This window comes from Protopterus annectens, chromosome 5.part0, assembly GCF_019279795.1.
Source record: "Protopterus annectens isolate FY-2018-M chromosome 5.part0, PAN1.0, whole genome shotgun sequence".
Lineage (NCBI taxonomy): Eukaryota > Metazoa > Chordata > Ceratodontiformes > Protopteridae > Protopterus > Protopterus annectens.
This window is the reverse complement of record NC_056735.1, coordinates 683,343,417-683,363,025: the sequence shown is the minus strand read 5'-3', so window position 1 is coordinate 683,363,025 and position 19,609 is coordinate 683,343,417. Positions and strand designations below refer to the sequence as shown.

Below are 19,609 nucleotides of genomic sequence, written 5' to 3'. Positions count from 1 at the left end.
ACAATGGGTCTAAGGGGGATGGGTTCTGAAGATTTGTATTTATCTTCGGGACCCCTAAAGATTGTTGGTATTTTAGGATGTTTAATATCCATGTATGCCTGTTCTTCTTCTGTTATTTCATGGTTTTAATACCATCTCTTCCAGTATAACATCCACTTTCCCATAGACTATATTTTTTTCATTAATACTGATTTCATTGTATGTATCAGTATACAAAATGGTTAACATTTTGTTAACATACATATCATGATTTAGTATAACTAGTCCACTTCCTTTGTCGGGTTTGGAAACCCTGATGTCAGTGTTGTTGCAAATATCTTTTAATATCATTTCAGCTTTAGTAATGTTATTTTTTTCTTCATTTGTTCTTTTATTATAGAGCATTGCTCATATCTTTTTCACATATTTTTTCATATATCTGTACTATTGGGTGTAGGGGGGGGTTAAATACACTTGATTTTCTGCATGAAGGGTCCCTTCCTAATGCAGGTTTAATGCCTTTAAAGTAAAAATCAAAGTTGAGCTTTCTTGTGTATAGTTTCAGATCTGTCAGAGTTTCATCTACAGTGGTGTTCTTATTTGGTACAAACGATAGTCCTTTTTTGATGCACACGAATATCTACTGTTACGATGTGTTTACTTACACAGCTTTATTGACAGGCTTGTCATCAGGATAGCTAGAATGATAGCCAATTGCACTCCACTTTTTACCCAGTTCTTTTCAGGTCACTGAGCTCTTAATCAAACCACATCTGTAAAGACCTGAAGGGAATTAAGCATACATGGCTAGTGTCTAAAATATCAGTAGTTGCTGTAAGTATCTTTTTATTGGTCTCTACCACCTCTTGTAGCACTGCATTTTTGACATTGCAGAGATTACAGTATGCCTGGTGAGAAGATTAAAGTTACTACACTGTTGCTAGTCTTTGATCAGGGGATTCCACATGAGTATGCCAGTTTTAAAGCAAGTCACAGGTTTCACCACCATATTACTGGACATGAATCATAACACAAAGATCAAGCCCAGTGTATGGTCAAGAAGACTGGTAGCATAGGTAATAACCTGAACTAAACAGAATTCCTTCTTAATGCTGAGGAATTCTTTAAAAAAAGCCACTGACTACTACTCAGTCCCAATGATGAAGTCACCCAGAATTAGCCACCTAGTCAGTATCAACACAGAGTACACAAGGCAGTCTCTGAACTCCAGAAAGAATGTCTTAATTTTTCTGTGTAGGTGGTAAACCAGGAGGTACTTTCAGTCTGCTTCTGCTTCTGTATGAATTCAAAGGATGTGGCAGTTCCAACATCAGGCTTCTACAGTTCAGTGACTATACGGTGAAAATTTGCAGCACTACCTTCCCCCCTCAGTCTGAATTATTCTATTGTGCTGTATAGTGGAAATCCTGGGGGAAGTTAAATCCAGTGCGAGTTGAGTGAAGTTTTTCCAACAGAGTTTCTGTTATAAATGCAAATTCAGTCTCGCACAACAGACCATATAGGATACCCAGTTAGGCAGTTGCATTTGTATAAACTCTAAAAAAAAAATGTTAAGGACCCTTTTTCTGTCTGCTTTCAAAGGCCTTCAGGTTTTGAAGTACATGATGATTATCCTAGTGCATAAATGCAATTGACAGTCCTTCAGCAGTCTTTAGTAACCCAGTGGCATCAAGGCAGTGAGTTGATGCACAAGGGCATTTTATCTGCACTATTGACTACTGATCATGTTTGAGCTGTTTGCTAGCTACAGTGTAAACACCTGATCAGAGAGAGGTATGCTATCTCAGTTGCCTTCCCATTACTAAACACTCACTTAGGATGTCTGTCTGGATTATGGTTAATGTGCTTTGGATGGCTGTAAGACCAAGAGATGTAGAATAAACAGCAAAAGTGTCTGGTACATAATTTAAAGCAGGTGTTTAATACTGAATTCATGTGTTACATGAAACCAACTCTCTTGAGAGGTGAAAAAATCAAGATGTTAATCTTTTCAGACTTATCTTTGGGATCCACTGCTATGGTGAGTACTTCCTAAAAATTATTTTTTTCCAATTTTCCAGGGTTGAGTAAATTGTATAGTTTATGAACTGTAACTAACACTTTAGGCTGTATTTTAGAATTTTGTTTTTGGCAAAGTAAAGTCACATTTCATTATTATTCATTATTTTGCTTGCGTGGCTTCTTTCTTTCTTTACACCATTATCAAATCATACTTTTATGAAGCAGTTTTAAATATAAATTATGTTTATTAATGCCTGATAATTTGAAATTTCCATTTCTTTTGATTGTTACTTTCTCCTTTCCATCCTTTGTGATCATTTGCTTGGCAGCTCTTCAGAATGAAGTCTATCGCAATCCTAAGCCCTCTTTGGTTGATTTTTCTGTTATTGACTATACTGCTGACAAGGTTGTACCTCATGATATCTATGTAGATGGTGCTTTGCTGAGGAATCAAGTGGAAGAACCTCTCCTTGCCACAGCTGGTGTTGGACATGTCAAGTTCATTAGGCAGACTAGACCTTGCAGCTCTTCATCAGATTCTGATCATGAATTTGTAGCTGATGCTAAAGCAAGAATAAAGGAACTGGAGAAAGAAGCTGAACACCTTGAACAGGCCTACAGGAATTATCAGCAAAGAATTATCCAGGCTGGAACTGAAAAACATTTACAGGCAAAGTCTCAATCTTCCCCAGCATATCGAAAAATTTTAGGCAGAGGAATTCTTCCTTCACAGCACAGAGTGACATTTGCTGAAGATGCTGTTCCACGTCAGCAGTTATTACAGGGCATAGCAAGAGACCAGGCTTTTAGCAAGGCAGAATTGTCTGAAAGAGGACTCCTTGATGACTCAGTTCCAGTGATTAGAAGTATTTCCCCTCCCAGTATGTTATTTTCAACTCCTGTTTCAAAAATGGGCATAGAAAATATCAACAGACCATCTTCAAAAAGTAAGTCATAGATATTATTGCTTTTTTGGCACTGATGTCTTAGAAGTGTTGGCATTTTCAAAGTTTTTATGGATGTATTATTTGATTAATTTTCAGTGTTTTAACAACTGAGTGACTAGCATTATGTAGTCCTACATCTTTCATGCTGGCAGCAGAAGTAACCAAAATAGTTTGTTAGCAAAGTACTTCATATCCATAATTTATTAAAACTTCTGTCCAGCCATGAAAATGAATCTTTTGGGAGACCTTGAACATTTCCTTGAAGAGTTCCTGGTAGACCTAGAACATTTACCCCTTGAAGGGTCTTAAGTGATGGGCATTGAATATCACACTATTGGGTTTGTGACTTGGATCCTTCTAGTCCTGTTTTCATCATCATCTGTTCATTTGCAGGGCTGACAATATTCTTGAACTGAAACACCAAGTAAAACTCAGTGCAACTCCACAGGCATATAAATTAAACATAAAAAAATCACCACCGATCTGCAGTAATCAGGTGAACACTTATTTTATTCCTTAAAACACAAAATTTAAAAAGTAAAAGACTAAGCGCGTTCACCTGTCATACCCGTAGGGCTTCATGAGAGTGAGACCAATTAAACACAACTGAAGTAAATAGTCTTAAAGAGGTCACATGACTAACAAATTCATTATATAGATAACACTGAAATTAATCAGCAACATAAACTCTCATGAACTATAAACAGTGTAACAGCTTTGCAAAACAAATAATTTACTCCCCTACTTAAGAGAAAACTAGTAACAAAATTTGAGATAAAAACAATATTTGAGTTAATTTAAAAAAAAAAAAACAACAAATACTTGTAAAAAGTGTATTTTTTTAAAAACATCATTGACCTGTTATTAAGATATCATAGCTTTTCATTAAAAAAATCGCAACTAGTAATTCAAATGTAACATGCCCTTAATTTTGAAATACATGAAATAGAACAGCAATCAGTTATCCCTGGAAATTGTTTGGCATTAAACCTCAACTGCCAAATACTTTCTCTGTTCTCCAATATACTTTTAAAATCACCACTCCTTTCATTTACATCAACCTTGTCTATGACAAAAAATAAAAACCTTTTAAAATTAACACAATCTTTTGAATGCATGTAAAGGACATTACTGTTTCTTTTTCTTGTTTTTAATATCCCTTACATGTTCTGCTATATTTTCTTTAAGCTTTCTTATAGTTGCCACCATGACAAGCTTGGCATGCTGTGCAGGTCACTACTTAGTCCACCATTTTCATATTGCGGTTACAATGTCCAGGGCATAAAATGGTTCTTTCAAAACCAGAGATTGAAACATAAGGTCCATCATTAGTGTATTTGCAGAACTTACTTGTTTCACATTTATACATTTTGGACATAAGCCCCCCACAGGTTTACTCAGATTTTGACTCTCTAACCAGCCCTTTAAATTCCTGCCGCTACTATATGTGATCTGTGGTTTGTCCCCCAAATGGGTTTTAAGTTCTGGGGGTAACAGTAAACTCCAGTATGTATTCAGTGTAGTAACTATTGATGGCGCATCATTGTTGTACTGAGTAATCATCTCTCCACATTTGATGTGACCCTGTGGAGATGTACCTGGGTAATAAGTGACATTAAAAGTGATCCCCACTTTTAGAATAGGAGCAAATATAGAATTGCAATTCCTCAATATCTCATTCCTAACATTGATTAACATTTGTAGTGGATACCCCCTGTCTTTAAACATACCTATAAGGGTAGTCACCTCATCAAAAAAAAAATTGTCATCACTGAGTAATCCTGGACAACTTTGCCATCTGACCATTTACCACACTTTTCTTTTGGTAAAACGGGTGGTCAAGGTGCAATAAGACATGTGAGTAAGTCTTTTTGCAAAATATTTTAGAAGATAAATTTCCCGTTAAAAGATCTTTATATATATATATATATAAATGTCTAAGTAATCTATCTCATGTACATGCACTTTGTATATCAACCTCAAAAAGGTGGTAGTACCATTCCGATGTTCAATAAATTCAAGTATATCCTAGGGACTACCTCTCCATAAAATTATATCGTCCAAGAATATTAAATGCGTAACAACTTTTAACATAAAAGTGGAGGGGAAAAATCTAAAGCTTCTTCCATTTATCTAAAACCAAATTTCTGTATACTGGGATGCAATTTGCCCCCTTGCCACTCCCAATATTTGGCGATAAAACTCCACTTCAAAGAATAAAAAGTTATTGTTTAACAAGCCAGCATGTTAATTTTAGTATTGGATAGACCATCAGCTTCAGTTAATGTGTTATAAATAAAACTCCAAACCTATGTTGTGAGGGATCACTGAAAATAAATTAATAATGTCGATAGTTATAAAACAAAACGTGTTCACAGTTCACACTTCTTAGAACATCTAAACAATGCCAGGAGTCTCGTACAGTGTTTGGTTTGGCACTCAATACATATTTACAATGAACATCAATATATGCAGCAAGAAGCTCCATTTTAGACCACAGTGGGTCTAAATGGTGGATCAGATTAATTTTTATTTATTTTGGTGATTCCAAAGATAGAGGGGATGATAAGTGTCCAAACCGCTAGAAAATCCAACTCTGTCTTGTCAGTCTCCCCCCTGACAAAACAAATCAAACAGCAACAATTTTTGAGTATGGTACATTAATCTAATTTTTTAAATGCTCGTGTAGGTGCTGTTGTCATTCAGAATCTCAAACATTTAAAGTGCATAATCATAATAACTCGTAATGACAACACCGCCCCCTTTGTTGGGATTCATGATCCTGAGCTCCTTATTAGAAGCCATTTCTTTTAAATGTACACGTTCACCAGATGACAAATTATCACAAACTTTGTCATGAGATTTAAGTAACTTCCTAAATTCTCCTTTACACATTTGCTCAAAAAGGTAAATCACTGGATTGGAAGGTGGAATAAAAGTACTTTTTCTTTTCAATGTAAATAAATTGTCATTAAACACATCAGTCTCATTGTTCTGATTCAACACTCTCTCTGAGCACCTCGGAGGGGGTCAAAAAATCATCATTGGGATCTGAGGTACCCTTGATGGACCTTTTGGGTACTCTACTAAGATTAGGTTCACTTTGTATGATTCTTAACTCATTGTTCTTAGAAAAGTGGTAATTGCTGTTATCTGTATAATGAATTTGTTAGTCATGTGACTGCTTTAAGACTATTTATATCAGCTGTGTTTAAATGGTCTAACTCCGATGAATCCCTATGGGTATGACAGGCTAAAGTGCTTAGTCTTTTCCTTTTTAAAATTTCTGTTTTTGGGAATAAAGTGTGTGTTCCTGTGATTACTGTAGTTCGGTGGTGATTTTTTATTCTTAATTAATATGTCTGACAATATTCTTTCCTTGTGCCACATACCCTGAAAATGAAGATCCGAACACTGGGACAAGCTGCTGTAAGATCCTTATATTGAGCTGCTCTTCCTTTCACTCCACACATGGAAGCTGCACCTCTCAGATGTTAATTTACATTCACTATGGACTCATAGCCATGTCTCATACTGTGGCAGTATTGTCTTAGCATCACAGTCAGGCACCATCTGAAATGCAGTAAAGAAACATAATCTGTATTGCTGTTTATTCCAAAGTGGTTCAGAAATACACAGTGCCTTGATTGGGAGCAAAGTGATTAAAAAGTGCAAACTAAAAATTGTTGTACCACTCAGTGGAAAGGTAAATACTGACCAAAATGCCATTAGAAATCCCTTACTGTTTTTTAAGTAGTCCTGTTAAACTGGAATGTATGAAGAGGAATTAGAGGAATAGTGGAAGATCATAAAGGGTTAGACTTGATGGATGAACTGTTAAAATTAAATGATGTGTAGAATGTATTGTATTTGAAGTTATGAGTGATTCTCGCTGTATGAAGAACTAGCAGTTTTACAGCTGATGTGAACTTGGATAAGCAGATTTTGCTTCCTAAGCAATGGAGTGATGGGGGTGGAAACCAGCAATTGCAAAAAGTGAATGAAGTGAGTAGGGATTGAGATGGTGATGTCAGGGCCGAGATGAGAGCAGGCATGAATGGAAGTTCAGATCACAAGTGAATCACTGAGAGTGACATGACAATGAGAAGCCTAGAAACAATGAAAAGAGAGGCTGAAAGGTAGATTACGAAAAAAAAATGGTCAAAAGGAGATGATTTTGTTGTAGGTTTAAAAAGAAAAGATAGATTGTGGAATCTGCTTATTTATTTGAATTTGTAAACCGAGGTAGACTACTGATAATACACAATAGACCAGTTTCAGTATCAGTCTGAAAGTACAGAAGCAGACTGAACATTAAATACATGCTATCATGCCAGAACTACTCTAATGAAATGCGGTAATTTTGTATACTGAATTATGCATTTACTACTTCAGTAAAACAAATCAGGGAGAAGACATAGAAAGGGTTAAAAAAGAATCCTGAAGAATAGAAAAATAATAAAAAGGGGAGGGGGATATTTAAACTTGAGCTGGTGTCGAGCTGAAGGGTGTAGTAGGAATTATAAAGGAGTACAGTATCTGTAATATTGTTCAGGAAATTAGAGGTTGAAGAGGAACAGGATAAATTGCACAGTTTAAGTAATGAAGAAGACACAAAGAAATGTCCAGCAGCAGTTAAAAATGTTGTTGAGACAGTTTCAGAATTGCATACTTTTGCACTGCAGTACCAGGAATCACTGGTACTTTATCAGATACGTTGTTGTTGTTGTGTCTTTCGGCTTTTTCCCGGTTAGGGGTCACCACAGCAGAACTCCGGTCCGCTAATGATTGGTAGTTGATTTTTACGTGCCGAGTTACTAGCCCTGACGCACAACCTTCAACGAAGGTTGCCCATTCACGCATGTCTCCACACAGAAGATGCTCTAGCTGAGAATCGAACCAGACAGCGTCTTACTGTGAGGCAACAATGCTACCACAGCACCACCACCACGCGTGGCTTGTGGAAAAAACATTGCTTTATGAATATGTGGGGCATCTATGTCATTTGTGAACATACTGGCATCCTTTTATGACAGAACGGTTCAGACTAATATTTTGGAAGTTAAAAAGATTTGTAATGATTTAAAAAAATTTTGAAGAACATACCAACTTCAAAGACAACCTGAGCAAATTATCTAAGGAACTTTTGACTCTTGAGAATAATCTTAAAGCTAAAAAACTTCATAAATTTTCAAGAGACAGGGAGGACTATGATAGAGGAAGGCAGTTTGAGTCGCATAAGGGGGTAAGGTATGTCCAGGGTACCAAAAATCCTACATATGTTCATAAAAAGAGACCCAGGTCTATATTAAAAAAGGCTGTTTTCACTAACACAACTTCAGGTGAGGAGTCCTCTACTACAGACACGGAATCCATTGGTACTGGTGATTCACCAAATTCCAAGAGGGGACGTACATCAGGTGACCCTTTAGGGGCAGAAAACACAGGGGAGGCAGAAAACATAAGGGTCAAAAGTTTAGATCATCTATTCTTGTCAGTAGTGAAATAGATTCACATAGCACTAATGTACTCAACATTTCCAAACATGTTTTATCACCAGATGAATATGCACTGCTCAATAAAGGTCTTGGATTCATCCCTGGCTTTTTTGTTGATGAAAATTCTTTAGTATCAGATATTATTGCATTTTGTAGAAAAATTTACCTCAACTTGTTTTTCAGACAACAGGATCAATCAGATCCTTCTCAAAGATCTTCTGAATTCCGATTTCATCGGTCAACCTTTAATCCTCCTATGGATAAACATGTAGCTGTTTTTCAGCAGGCAGTTATCAAAGATTTACATTTTCATTTGGGATCAGATAATACCATCAAACATAATTTATTGAGTGCCGAACAACTAGCCTTAACACACCTAAGGAATAATACTAATATAGTCATTCTTTCTGCTGATAAGGGTGGTGCGGTTGTAGTCATGGATGCCGATTACTATTGGGAGGAGGGAAGTAGACAGCTGTCTAACCCTCATCATTACATGAACATGACCACCGACCCCACACCCAATTTTAAAAGGGAAATAGATGACTTTTTACAGTAGGCTGTGGAGGCTGGTATCATTTCTGATAAGATTAAGTCACACTTGATGGTTAAAGATCCTGCAAAACAGTATTTATATTTATTACCAAAAATCCACAAATCTCTTCATCAACCACTAGGTAGACCAATTGTATCTGGGATCGGATCACTTACTGAACCCTTATCTGCTTTTCTAACTGAAAAACTCAAACCCCTTTTGGCACTCATCAGAGATAGACTCCAAGACACCACAGAATTTTTGCAAATTGTTTCTGATTCACAATTAATGCCACATTGGCTAATGTGCACTCTTGACGTCAAATATCTTTATACCAGTATTCCACACTGGGCTGGATTAGCAGCATTGGACTTTTGGTTAAAGAAAGCAAACATTTATTCCCCTGGATTCAATACATTATTGATTTGTATGGCTGAGCATATCCTCACCAAGAATGTTTTTTATTTTAAACAGGATTGCTATTGGCAAATACAGGGTACAGCAATGGGTGCTTCATTTGCACGTATCTATGCTGACCTTTATATGGGATATGTAGAGGAACATATCATTCATGATGAGTTACATGACATATACACACCTGAAATTGACATCTGGAGAAGGTACTTGGATGACTATTGGCTGGTTTGGAAAGGTGGCACAGATTACTTACAAGAATTTGTTGAACATCTTAATGGAAATATATGGGGTGCTGAATTCACGGTTGATTACCATCATAATGAAATACATTTTTTAGATGCCTTTTTACAGCTTCAACCTGACAACACCCTCAAAACCTCTGTATATCGCAAATTTCCAGAATATAATACCTTGCTCCATGCCAACAGTCTATATCCCAAGCATACCATCAATAACATCCCTAAATCCCAGTTTTTGCAGATTAAAAGGATATGTTCCTCTGAACAAGATCTGAGACAACATCATGATGATCTGGCCAATAGGTTTCTTACAAGAGGATATTCCGGACATACTATTTATTCTGCCATGCAATGGAGTAAAAACTATACCAGGGATACATTATTGGAATACAAAGAACATCATAGATAGACCAATTATGATACCTGTAGATTTGTCACAACATATGGCAGAAATACTAAGCACCTTCTGGGCATCATAGATAAACATTGGAATGTACTGAAGTCTCATACTCTTTTAGAGGATTATTTGGGGCACAGATGTTCGTTCTCATATAGAAAGGGCAAAACATTAGGATCTCATTTCTCTCATTATAAGAAAACAACTTCAAGGGATGATACTCTATGCCAGAGGACACTAACGGATGAAAAGCTAGTTGGAACATACCCCTGTGGACACTGTAGCTTTTGCGGCTACATATTCAAAACTAAAACATTCACTAGTAAGAACACAGGACATCTATATAACATTGGTTGTTTTGGTAATTGCAGTTCGGATTGGATTGTCTATCTTGCAACATGTACCTGTCAAGCCTTTTATGTTGGGCAGACATCTAGACAATTCAGAATTAGAATATCTGAACACCTGGGGGATATCAGGAATGCTAGGATCACCAATGCCCTATGTAGACATTCATTGAATCATCCCACCGCTAAATTTTCTTTCACCACCATAGATAACATTACAGGCAATTGTGCTTTCAAAACTGGATGGCATGAAATTCTCAATAATAAAGAAAGGAAATGGATAGTGAAACTAGGGCTTTTGTTTTCCCCTGGACTCAATGATAAATTATAAATATTGTTTTTTTCAGGTCAAATGTTTATGCCTGATCTGTTTAATTTATTTCTTTATTATTTTTTAAAAAAATATATTTTCTTTATATACATGCATTTGGAACTTTATACAAATATATATATATATATATATATATATATATATATATATATATATATATATATGTATGTATGTATTAACCATATATATTTTTTAAGACAGGAAATGATGTCATCAAACCTCATTTGTAGAGGTATTTATGGCGGGGCTTTTTCTTCAATGTGTATCAATCTACTGATGAAAGCCATGTGCTGAAACCGGTCTAGTATTTCAGCTTAATAAAGCCATTATTCTCTCAGTCCATCTCTGGTGCTGGCATTTTTTTCATTTGGTCGCATTATGCCATAGGCCATGTGTTCAGCTACATCATTCTAAGGAACAAAAATTAAGAAATGAGTTTTAAACTCAAATACAGGAAGAGAATATGTCAAAGAAGGAGAATCTAGCAAGAGGAATACTTGTATATGTTTGCCATGCAGGTTCGTAAGCCTGATTTACTGGAATGGAATGAGCAGCTGATACTTCCTTGAAAATGCCACCACCTACAAAGACTAATTTTACTGAACACTTGCTGAAAAGGGTGGCCTGTGCAGACCAGTAAATGTTGGTGCTCTTTTGCATCACTCCCTAACTAGATATTAAACCACTGAAGTACTGCTTCCTCAGAACTAGCATATTAAACTGGAGGTGGGGTGAAGTGTTTGTTTTTCAGTCTTACTTTTTGTTAAGTGGGCTTTTATTTCATCATAATTGTTAATCATTTTGTTTCAGTGTCTGGATTTTATGTTTCACATTTGATGCCCTCTAGTGGATTATAAAGACTTCTGTAGACAGTCTAACACCAAAGCAATACGCATTGCAAACATACTTTTGGTGAAAGTGGAGGTTTGCATTCTAGTAAAAATGGACCCTGTTATTGGTAGTGAGGCGTTTTGAACTAGAAGATGAAGGATCATGATTATGCTGGAAACTGAGGGAATTTATACATTTACTTAGACATTTCTGGCCTGGGAAAGAGACAAGAGTTTGCTTTTTATTTTATTTGGAAAGTAAAGAAAATATTTAAGATGTATAGAGGAAAAGCTTGCAACAAGTGATAGTATGAGAGTTAAATATATTACTTTTTAAAGATGATCATGATGGAGTTTTAACACAATTTTCTTTGTCGATTTTATATGAAATTCATATAATTGTGTATGTTTGTTACAGGTATGTTTGTGCATGTGGATGTGTTTGAGCATGTGTTGTGTGTTATCCATACATATGTTTATGTGAGTGTTGCATTCTGAGGGCAGAACTTTAAGAATGCAGATAAGATTCAGATTATGTTAATTGAGAAAGAACAATAAAAGGCCCCCGAAGAGAATGAATAGGGAAAAAGAAAAGAAAGGCATGTTTAGAATGAAAAAAAAAAAACACATCATAGGTAAATGTAGAAAAAGAGTAAGTAGCAGAAAATGTGAGTTTGAATAACCGAATCATTAAAAAAAAAAAAAAAAAAAAAAACTAAAAAGTAGTGTCAAGAACAAAAGTTCATAACAATTTTGAAAAAAAATGGAAGAGACTGCATTGGAAGATTCCACATTCAAAAATGTTATGAATTTGAAGTGTTAGGTGAAGATAAGAAAGAATAATTTGGGAAGCAAGAAAGAAATTATGAGAAAATAATGCAGAAATTGATAGGAATTTAAAGCCGAGGAAGCAGACAGTTTTATGGATCTAACACTTGTTGAAGGTAATCAATGATTTTAAAGTTTGGATGAGCAGATGATTTACTCAGTTGCTTATGGAAGAACATTCAGCATCTATAGTTTTGCTTTTTTGGATGCAATAATGAGTGGATTGGCATTGGTATGCAAATCAGTTGAGAGAATAAGGAAGAGATCATATGGCATTTTCTTTGGGGGAAAAACATGATCTTGGGTTACTATTTTAACATCACAGCTGAGAATGAAAAAAGAGTTTTTTAGTCAATGGCAGAAGAATGTTGATAATTAGTATGAGCAGTATGACTGCAATAATAGGGTTGTCTGAAATAGTGTTTGCATAACAAAAAGAAAGAAAGAAACATGTTGAAGATTTTTATAGGGAAAACAACTCTTATTTTGTTTAAAATCTGTGGTATGGGTGGAAGACTAAGTTTATGCAAAGAGGTTTATAATTGAAGAGAAACTATTGAAATGATACAATGAAGACAGTAAAATGAATGCTTTGTCAAGTTACAAGCTGGTGTGAGATATACATGAGAACAGTGAAATTAAAAAAGGAAATATGCCCGGGAGGGCGGGAGTTGGCCCATCCTTGGAGAAAGGAGGCAACCTGACCTCCTGCATGACTGACATCCAGCAGAGGCAAATTTTGTGGCATGCAGCAATAGGCCAAGATAGGCATGCTCATCATGCTGATACATAGCTTGATGCATGCTCATCAAGCTATGTATCAGCATAATAGCTGCACTTTGTCTTATGCACAAAAGCACATATAAGCCAGCAGAATAGCATTGTGGGATCTGTGAATGTCACAATGCCATAGGGCAGCAGGAATTAGGAATAAGCTTAACCCCTGATGGCTCGAAGGATGAAAGATTCATGTGGCTTTATTTTGCTAATGGAGGAATGATTAGCTGTGTCATAGGAGGGAATACATTTGTCAGGGAATGGGGAGAGAAAAAAGGGAAAGGAGTTTTGGAATTTAGTGATTATTGTTAAAAACTGAAGCCATGACAAGGAAGATGTTAAGTTTGTGGATGATTTAAATAATGGAAGAAAAACATGCAGGTACATTGCACTGCATCTTCCAAGATTAAGGCACAAGCTTCCCTTTACAATCAGAACTGATCAGTTCTTAACTTAAAACAATTGTGTGTGTGTGGGGGGGGGGGTGCAGCACAGGGATGTTTATCATATTGATCACTACTGCAGAATCCGTAGATATATGGGTTATATCCTGCCAAGGATATAACAGCCGACCAGATTCCAAAGCTTCAGGGCACCTTCCACGTACTGAAACCATCACTCAGTTTGAGCTGAGCTGAGTAAAAAGACAAGTTTGTTTTCCAAGCTCTTCAGAGCTTCCCTGCTGCTGAAGAGTACGTTCCTCTGCACACTATTGAGGATTGACAGTCACCTTTGTTGTTCCTTTGCTGGGCAGAGGAGTTCCCTTTAGGGGAAACCTTCCCCTTTATTGAAATTGTTCTTTTATTGTACTTCCTTGTTTTGGAAAGTTATTTATAAGCTAGGAGTGTATGTTTTAACAGTCTCTCACTAGACTTAACTGTACTTTTAAAGAAGAGAGTTCTTTTTTCCTGACAGTTTAAAAGTTGTTCAAAGTAATTGAAAACTATTTCTTTTTTTATATGGGAAAATGTGTTTATTTTATTTTTGGGGACTGGAAAAGTGTTTTTACTGTGTTTTGTGGAGAAAAGTGACTTCTAAAGACTTGAATTTTTTAGCAGACTTTGCTGCTTGTTTTCCCTGTAATTTTCAGAACCTTCACCTTTTCCTCCCGTTCTGTCAGGAAGGATGTGCTCGTCACTGCCTGTACTTTTCCTGATGGTCATCCTGCTACTTCTAAAATGGCAAATAGAATGTATGAAGTTCTTCAGTCCTTTAAGTTTTTTTATACACTATTCCCAAACCTGACCCAGCAGCTATAGCTTTAGTCAGTAGCATAACTACTACTAGCAACTGCCCCGGGTGCAAAGTTTTTGGGAGTGTGATTGGCCATCCATCATGCTGATTGCTGTTTAGTGCATTGCATTTGTGGTCAAACCTGTAAGTGTGGTCTAAACTGCAATTTTTTTTTTTTTTTTACTAAAGCCTGAGTAACATAGTGCTCCATTCAAGTAGGGTATCAACTGTAGCAACCGGTTTGCTACAGTTTAAAAGATGATTTTTTTTTTAATTTTTTTATTTTTAATAAAGAGTGAGAAAGGTGGATCAGGAACACAGAAATGGGACATGAATGGCTGGGCAGGAATGATTGGGTTACTGTCTTCAGGAAGCTTGCAGAAGTCATTTTTTTTTTGCTCTTCACTTGAAGAGCTGATAGGATGGGGAACTACTTTGTGGGACCAGCAAAGGACGCTGGTTGAGTAGCTACTCTTTTAGCTTTAGTTAATCCTAATGCTGCTAAACATTTAGTTAATTTCAATCTGACAAGGACCCAAAAATTATTGATAAGTATGGGGAAAAGTGAATGACAATTTAAGATTTTGAAAATCTAGGTTGCAGAAACAGTCCCGTATGTTAACGTTTATTCTGACTAATTGTTAAAGTATGAGGAATGTTTTGCCTACAGTTTCCTCTTGTGAGGAAAATCTGCTTTAAATAATTTAGTTTCTTCCATTGTACATGTGGTTTCCTCCCGTGTGCTCGGTTCCTCCCACATCCCAAAGACATGCTGGCAGGTGGATGACACTCTAAATTGGCCTTAGGTGTGGCATGTGAGTGTGCCTTCTGTGGAAGTTAGGCGCCCGGGCTGGCAAACACGACACCGTAAAACTCCACTGCCAATTAATGTGGCGGGTGGTGGACGCCCCAAGTGACGCTAGAGAAGAAGAAGAAGAAGAAGATTGTACATGTCACTACTCATTGTTTACAGCGTGTATGACTCAGGTGATATTTCCTCCAGGGCTGTGGCCACTGGTACTGTTTTGAGGAGTTTTGTCTGGCTGCTTTTTCAAAACCTCCCAAATTATGTGAGAAATGAGATTTAAAATGTTCTCTTTGGATAGAGATTTGGTTTTCGTTCCTGTGCTGCAGAGGTTATTAAATGGTGTGATGAAAGGGGTAAGTTGATACAGGGTATCTCTGACTTTTTAACTTTTCTTTTCCAAATTTTTTAAAAGATTCTCTAATCCCTCATCCAATTTTCACAAAATAAAAATAGTCTCAACAAAATGCAGGTAAACAGATGTTTAAGAAGAAATGGCTGGGGTTTCCAAAAAGAATTTAGGAAACCCTAAAACCAAGGACTGTCCAACAAATGATTATTTAAGGGGTTCCCCCCGGCAGCACATCACATGCCATTCCAAGGAGTGATAAAACCAGCTCCTCTTTCCCTGGTTGGGAAAGGTTTTTATTCAAGGATGTTTGTGGTGCCAAGGAAAGAAATGCTTGGAGACTAGTTCTGGACCTTTCTTTCCTAAACTTGTTTGTGATAATGCCCAAGTTCAAAATGCTGACACTTTACAATCTGTTACCTATCCTTCCTTATTCAAGTTTCCTGGTAACTCTATGATTATCATCACATGACTTCAGGTGTTTCTTAAAGGTTTGTGTGTCTGGATCACATTATCAGTTCTTTTCCTTACCCTTTAGATTATCCACTGTACCAAGACTGCTCACAAAGTATCTAGTTCCCGTTATAGCTCATTGCAGGCTACAGAGTATCCACATTTTTCCATATTTAGATGACTTGCTTATCTGTGCAGAGTCTTCTTCAAAGTTTCAGGAATCTCTGTATTGAGTGAGAGATCTCTTACACAAGCCGAGGTTTCAAGAAAACATTCAAAAGTCTGTTTTGGCTCCTTCTCACATGATTGTGCTCCTGGGGTGTCAGCTAGACACCTCAATTCGAAGAGTTTTTCTTCCACAGGCAAAATAGATCTACTTAGCCTTTGGTCACTGAAAGTGAATACCTCAAGATTTTGGGTTTCGTCGCATCTGTGATTATCATGATACCCATGGCAAGACTCCATGTGAGAAAGATATAGTGGTATCTGAAGTCTCTGTGATGCCAGCACCAACATCTTTTGTGTTTTCAAGTCCCAGTGCTGAGGTTTATCAGAACAGAAATCAATTGGAGTCAGAAAATATCCCTAAGTCCAGTTCGCCCCTTTTCCCTCTGTTCCAAAGCAGTCAGTCCCCCCAGACACCTTAGCCTTTGCTTGGAGAGCAGTTTCAGGAAGGATAAAAGTGCAAGGTGTGTGGAACGCCAAGGACAGACGCATGCACCACATAAATATAAAGGAGATGCTTGTCCTGATCAAGGAACTCTGCTGTCTGAATCATTTTTGGTCCTCAGGACCTCTTCAGGTTGTTACAGACAGTACCAGAGTCATGTGATACATCAAAAGGCTAGGGTAAACTGGCTTCTATCCCCTTTGCAGACTGTCCGTGTTAGCTTGGGATATAGCTTCACAGCACAATTTCACTCTATAGGTATTTTGCATTTTGTAAGAGAAAAACTATGTGGCAGGCAAGTTGAGCAGAACAAGGGCAGACCACCATGAATAGAAACTAGATCAGGGGGTCTTCCAAGATTTGGTTTATCTGTGGGGAATTCCTCAAGTATACCTATTTACCACTTCTCTGAGCAATTGGGTAGTAAGTTTCTGCTCCACAACTCCATGCAAGAAGGCCAGGAAGACAGATGCCTTTTCTTTTCTTTTCCTTGGACAGGAATGTTCCTGCATGCTTTTCCACCCTTTTCACTGATATCCAGGGTATTTCTGAAATTTTAGAAGGAATCTCCCAAGATCATTGTGACTCTGGTCTGGCCCAGGCAACAGTGATTCTCACTTCTTTTGGAAATGGCCAGGGGCAGTTACCAAAAGCTTCCTCATATAATAGAGCTACTTGCACAAGAACAGGGATGTTTGATATACCCAACATCAATCATCTTCAGTTGACTGCCTGGATGATACGATCTTAATTTTTTTTTAGACAACTGTTTTCTGAGGACTTGCAGCAGGTAGTAATGGAGGCAAGAAGTCTTGCTACTAGAAAACCATATACATTAGCAAATGGAAAAGATTTTCTAGTTGGTGGCAACAACATAACCAGCACCTATTCAGGGCCAGTTGTCCTTTGATTTTACAATATTTATCTGAGTTGCTATCCTATGGCTTTTTAGTCCCTCATCAGTGTTCATTTATTGCCCATTTCAGCATGTCTGCCTATGGATTCTCCTGTTTCAATGCATTCTGATTTCAAAATGTTTTTGGGAAGGGTTTTGCATAAGAGACTTTCAAGAGAAACGGTGACCTGTCCCAGAGATCTTAATTTTGTGATGCTCCATTTGATCCAGCTAATCTGGCTGACTTGGGGTTTTTAACATGAAAAACTGTTTTATTGATTGCTCTGACCTCTGCAAGAAGAGCGTCTGAGTTGTAAGCTCATATGGCGAGTTAACCCTATCTCATTTTCAACAGTAATTTTTTAAAATGTGCCCGCTCATTACACCCCCCAAAAAATATTCCAAGTTCCTCTTTCTTCCCCATAACACCTGTAACATGTGCTATCTAACTGAGGAAACATTTTTGAAGCATAAAGTCACCTAAGTAAACACTTTCAAGCAAAAATCCTAAATCGTCTGGACTTTGTTTCATACTTCGGATCCATAAATATGTCCACCCATTGTTCTGTTGTAAATTGTTTTTCCAGTCTCTCTTCCCAATCTTTTCTAACCTCCTCTGATTGATTCTTGTAGTTATCATGCCTTATTGTATATGCCTTAGTAATTATCCATTTTTAATAGCAGCTTCTGTTTTAGATTCAGCTAAAAACATTACCAGTGTATGTATTTCACATAATATTTCCTTATCTCTTTCTCATTGCCTATACTTTGATATCAGTCCCTGGAAGGGAAGGCAGTGTGTACCCTACAGTGCAAATGTCTTCTTGGCCTCATCCCACTCTATTACCTTTTCTTCTCAAATTATTTGCTCCTAGTACCTTGGTTCTTTTGCCACATTTCCTCAGTAAATTCCAGACCCCTTTTAAGCATTTTCGTAGTACTACAGTGGATATAAAAAGTGTACACACCCCTGTTAAAATTTCATTTTTTGTGATATTAAAAAATGAGACCAAAATAAAGAATTTCAAAACTTTTCCCACTGTTAATGTGACCTATGACCTGTACAATTCAATTGAATAACAAACAAATCTGTTAGGGGAAAAATGTATAAAAAATAAAAAAACTTACAATAAGCTGGTTGCGTAAGTGTGCACACCCTTAAACTAATAATTTGTTGAAGCACCTTTTGATTTAATTACAGCATTCAGTCTTCTTGGGTACACACCTGCCATCAATTAAAGAGACCCTGATTAACCCCAAATAAAGTTCATCTGTCCTGGAAGGATTTTCCTGACATTTACTCAATTGCCTGCTACAGCAAAAGCCATGGTTTGCAGAGAGCTTACAAAGCATCAAAAGGATCTCATGGAACACTGCAAGAGTTTTCACTGGCAAAGTTTGTCTGTGAGCTTTATTAGCAGAAGAATGAGAAGCAGAGCCCCCTTCTGTTTGCTGGCTTACTTTTTAGTGGAAAAATCTTTTTTTTTTCCTCCTTAGCCTGTTCTGAATCAAAAAATGTCTTTGATACTCCAAGAAAAAAATATTCTGAAGATACTTGGTACAGAAGCTTGAATTTCACACTTGCCTCTTGACTTTCCCTGATTGCTGGGATAAATGTGCTCTTCTGGCTGCTATACAGTGAATAATCATTTTCCAAAAATACTCAGTTGTCTCCAATTTTTTAATACTTTTCCCATCTTCCATAGTTTTGACAGGTTGCTATGATTTCATCTTTACTAATACAGATGTCAGCTGCTTTCTCATAGCCAGATTTGGAGCATACATTCAATGTTCTTTTTCAGTTAAGAAATCCTGATATGGAATTCCAGTCCACTTCTTTTTTTTTTTCCTTTCATAAAGGTCATGCTTTGTCATCTAACTCTACCATTTTCTGAAAAAGCTTTTCTTGAGAAGTATCGTACTCAGCCAGGCCTTCATTTCATCCTCTGATTTTTGCAGTTTTATAAGTTCATTGGAATAGCTATTTAAAGCTTCTTCTATTTGTTCAGGCTTGTGTTATTTGATTTGATATACTCCTTCAGTTCTTCATTTATTTT

General features: G+C 36.9%; 1 protein-coding gene across 1 annotated transcript in view; it reads left to right on the top strand.

The window, feature by feature from the left end:
• The window catches only part of OFD1 (OFD1 centriole and centriolar satellite protein), a 1,865,993-nt gene that overhangs the window by 943,401 nt on the left and 902,983 nt on the right, over positions 1 to 19,609 (top strand). Inside the window, exon 18 of the mRNA XM_044072530.1 lies at positions 2,331 to 2,948. Coding sequence (XP_043928465.1) covers positions 2,331 to 2,948 — 618 coding nt within the window. The remainder of the gene's footprint in view (positions 1 to 2,330; positions 2,949 to 19,609) is intronic.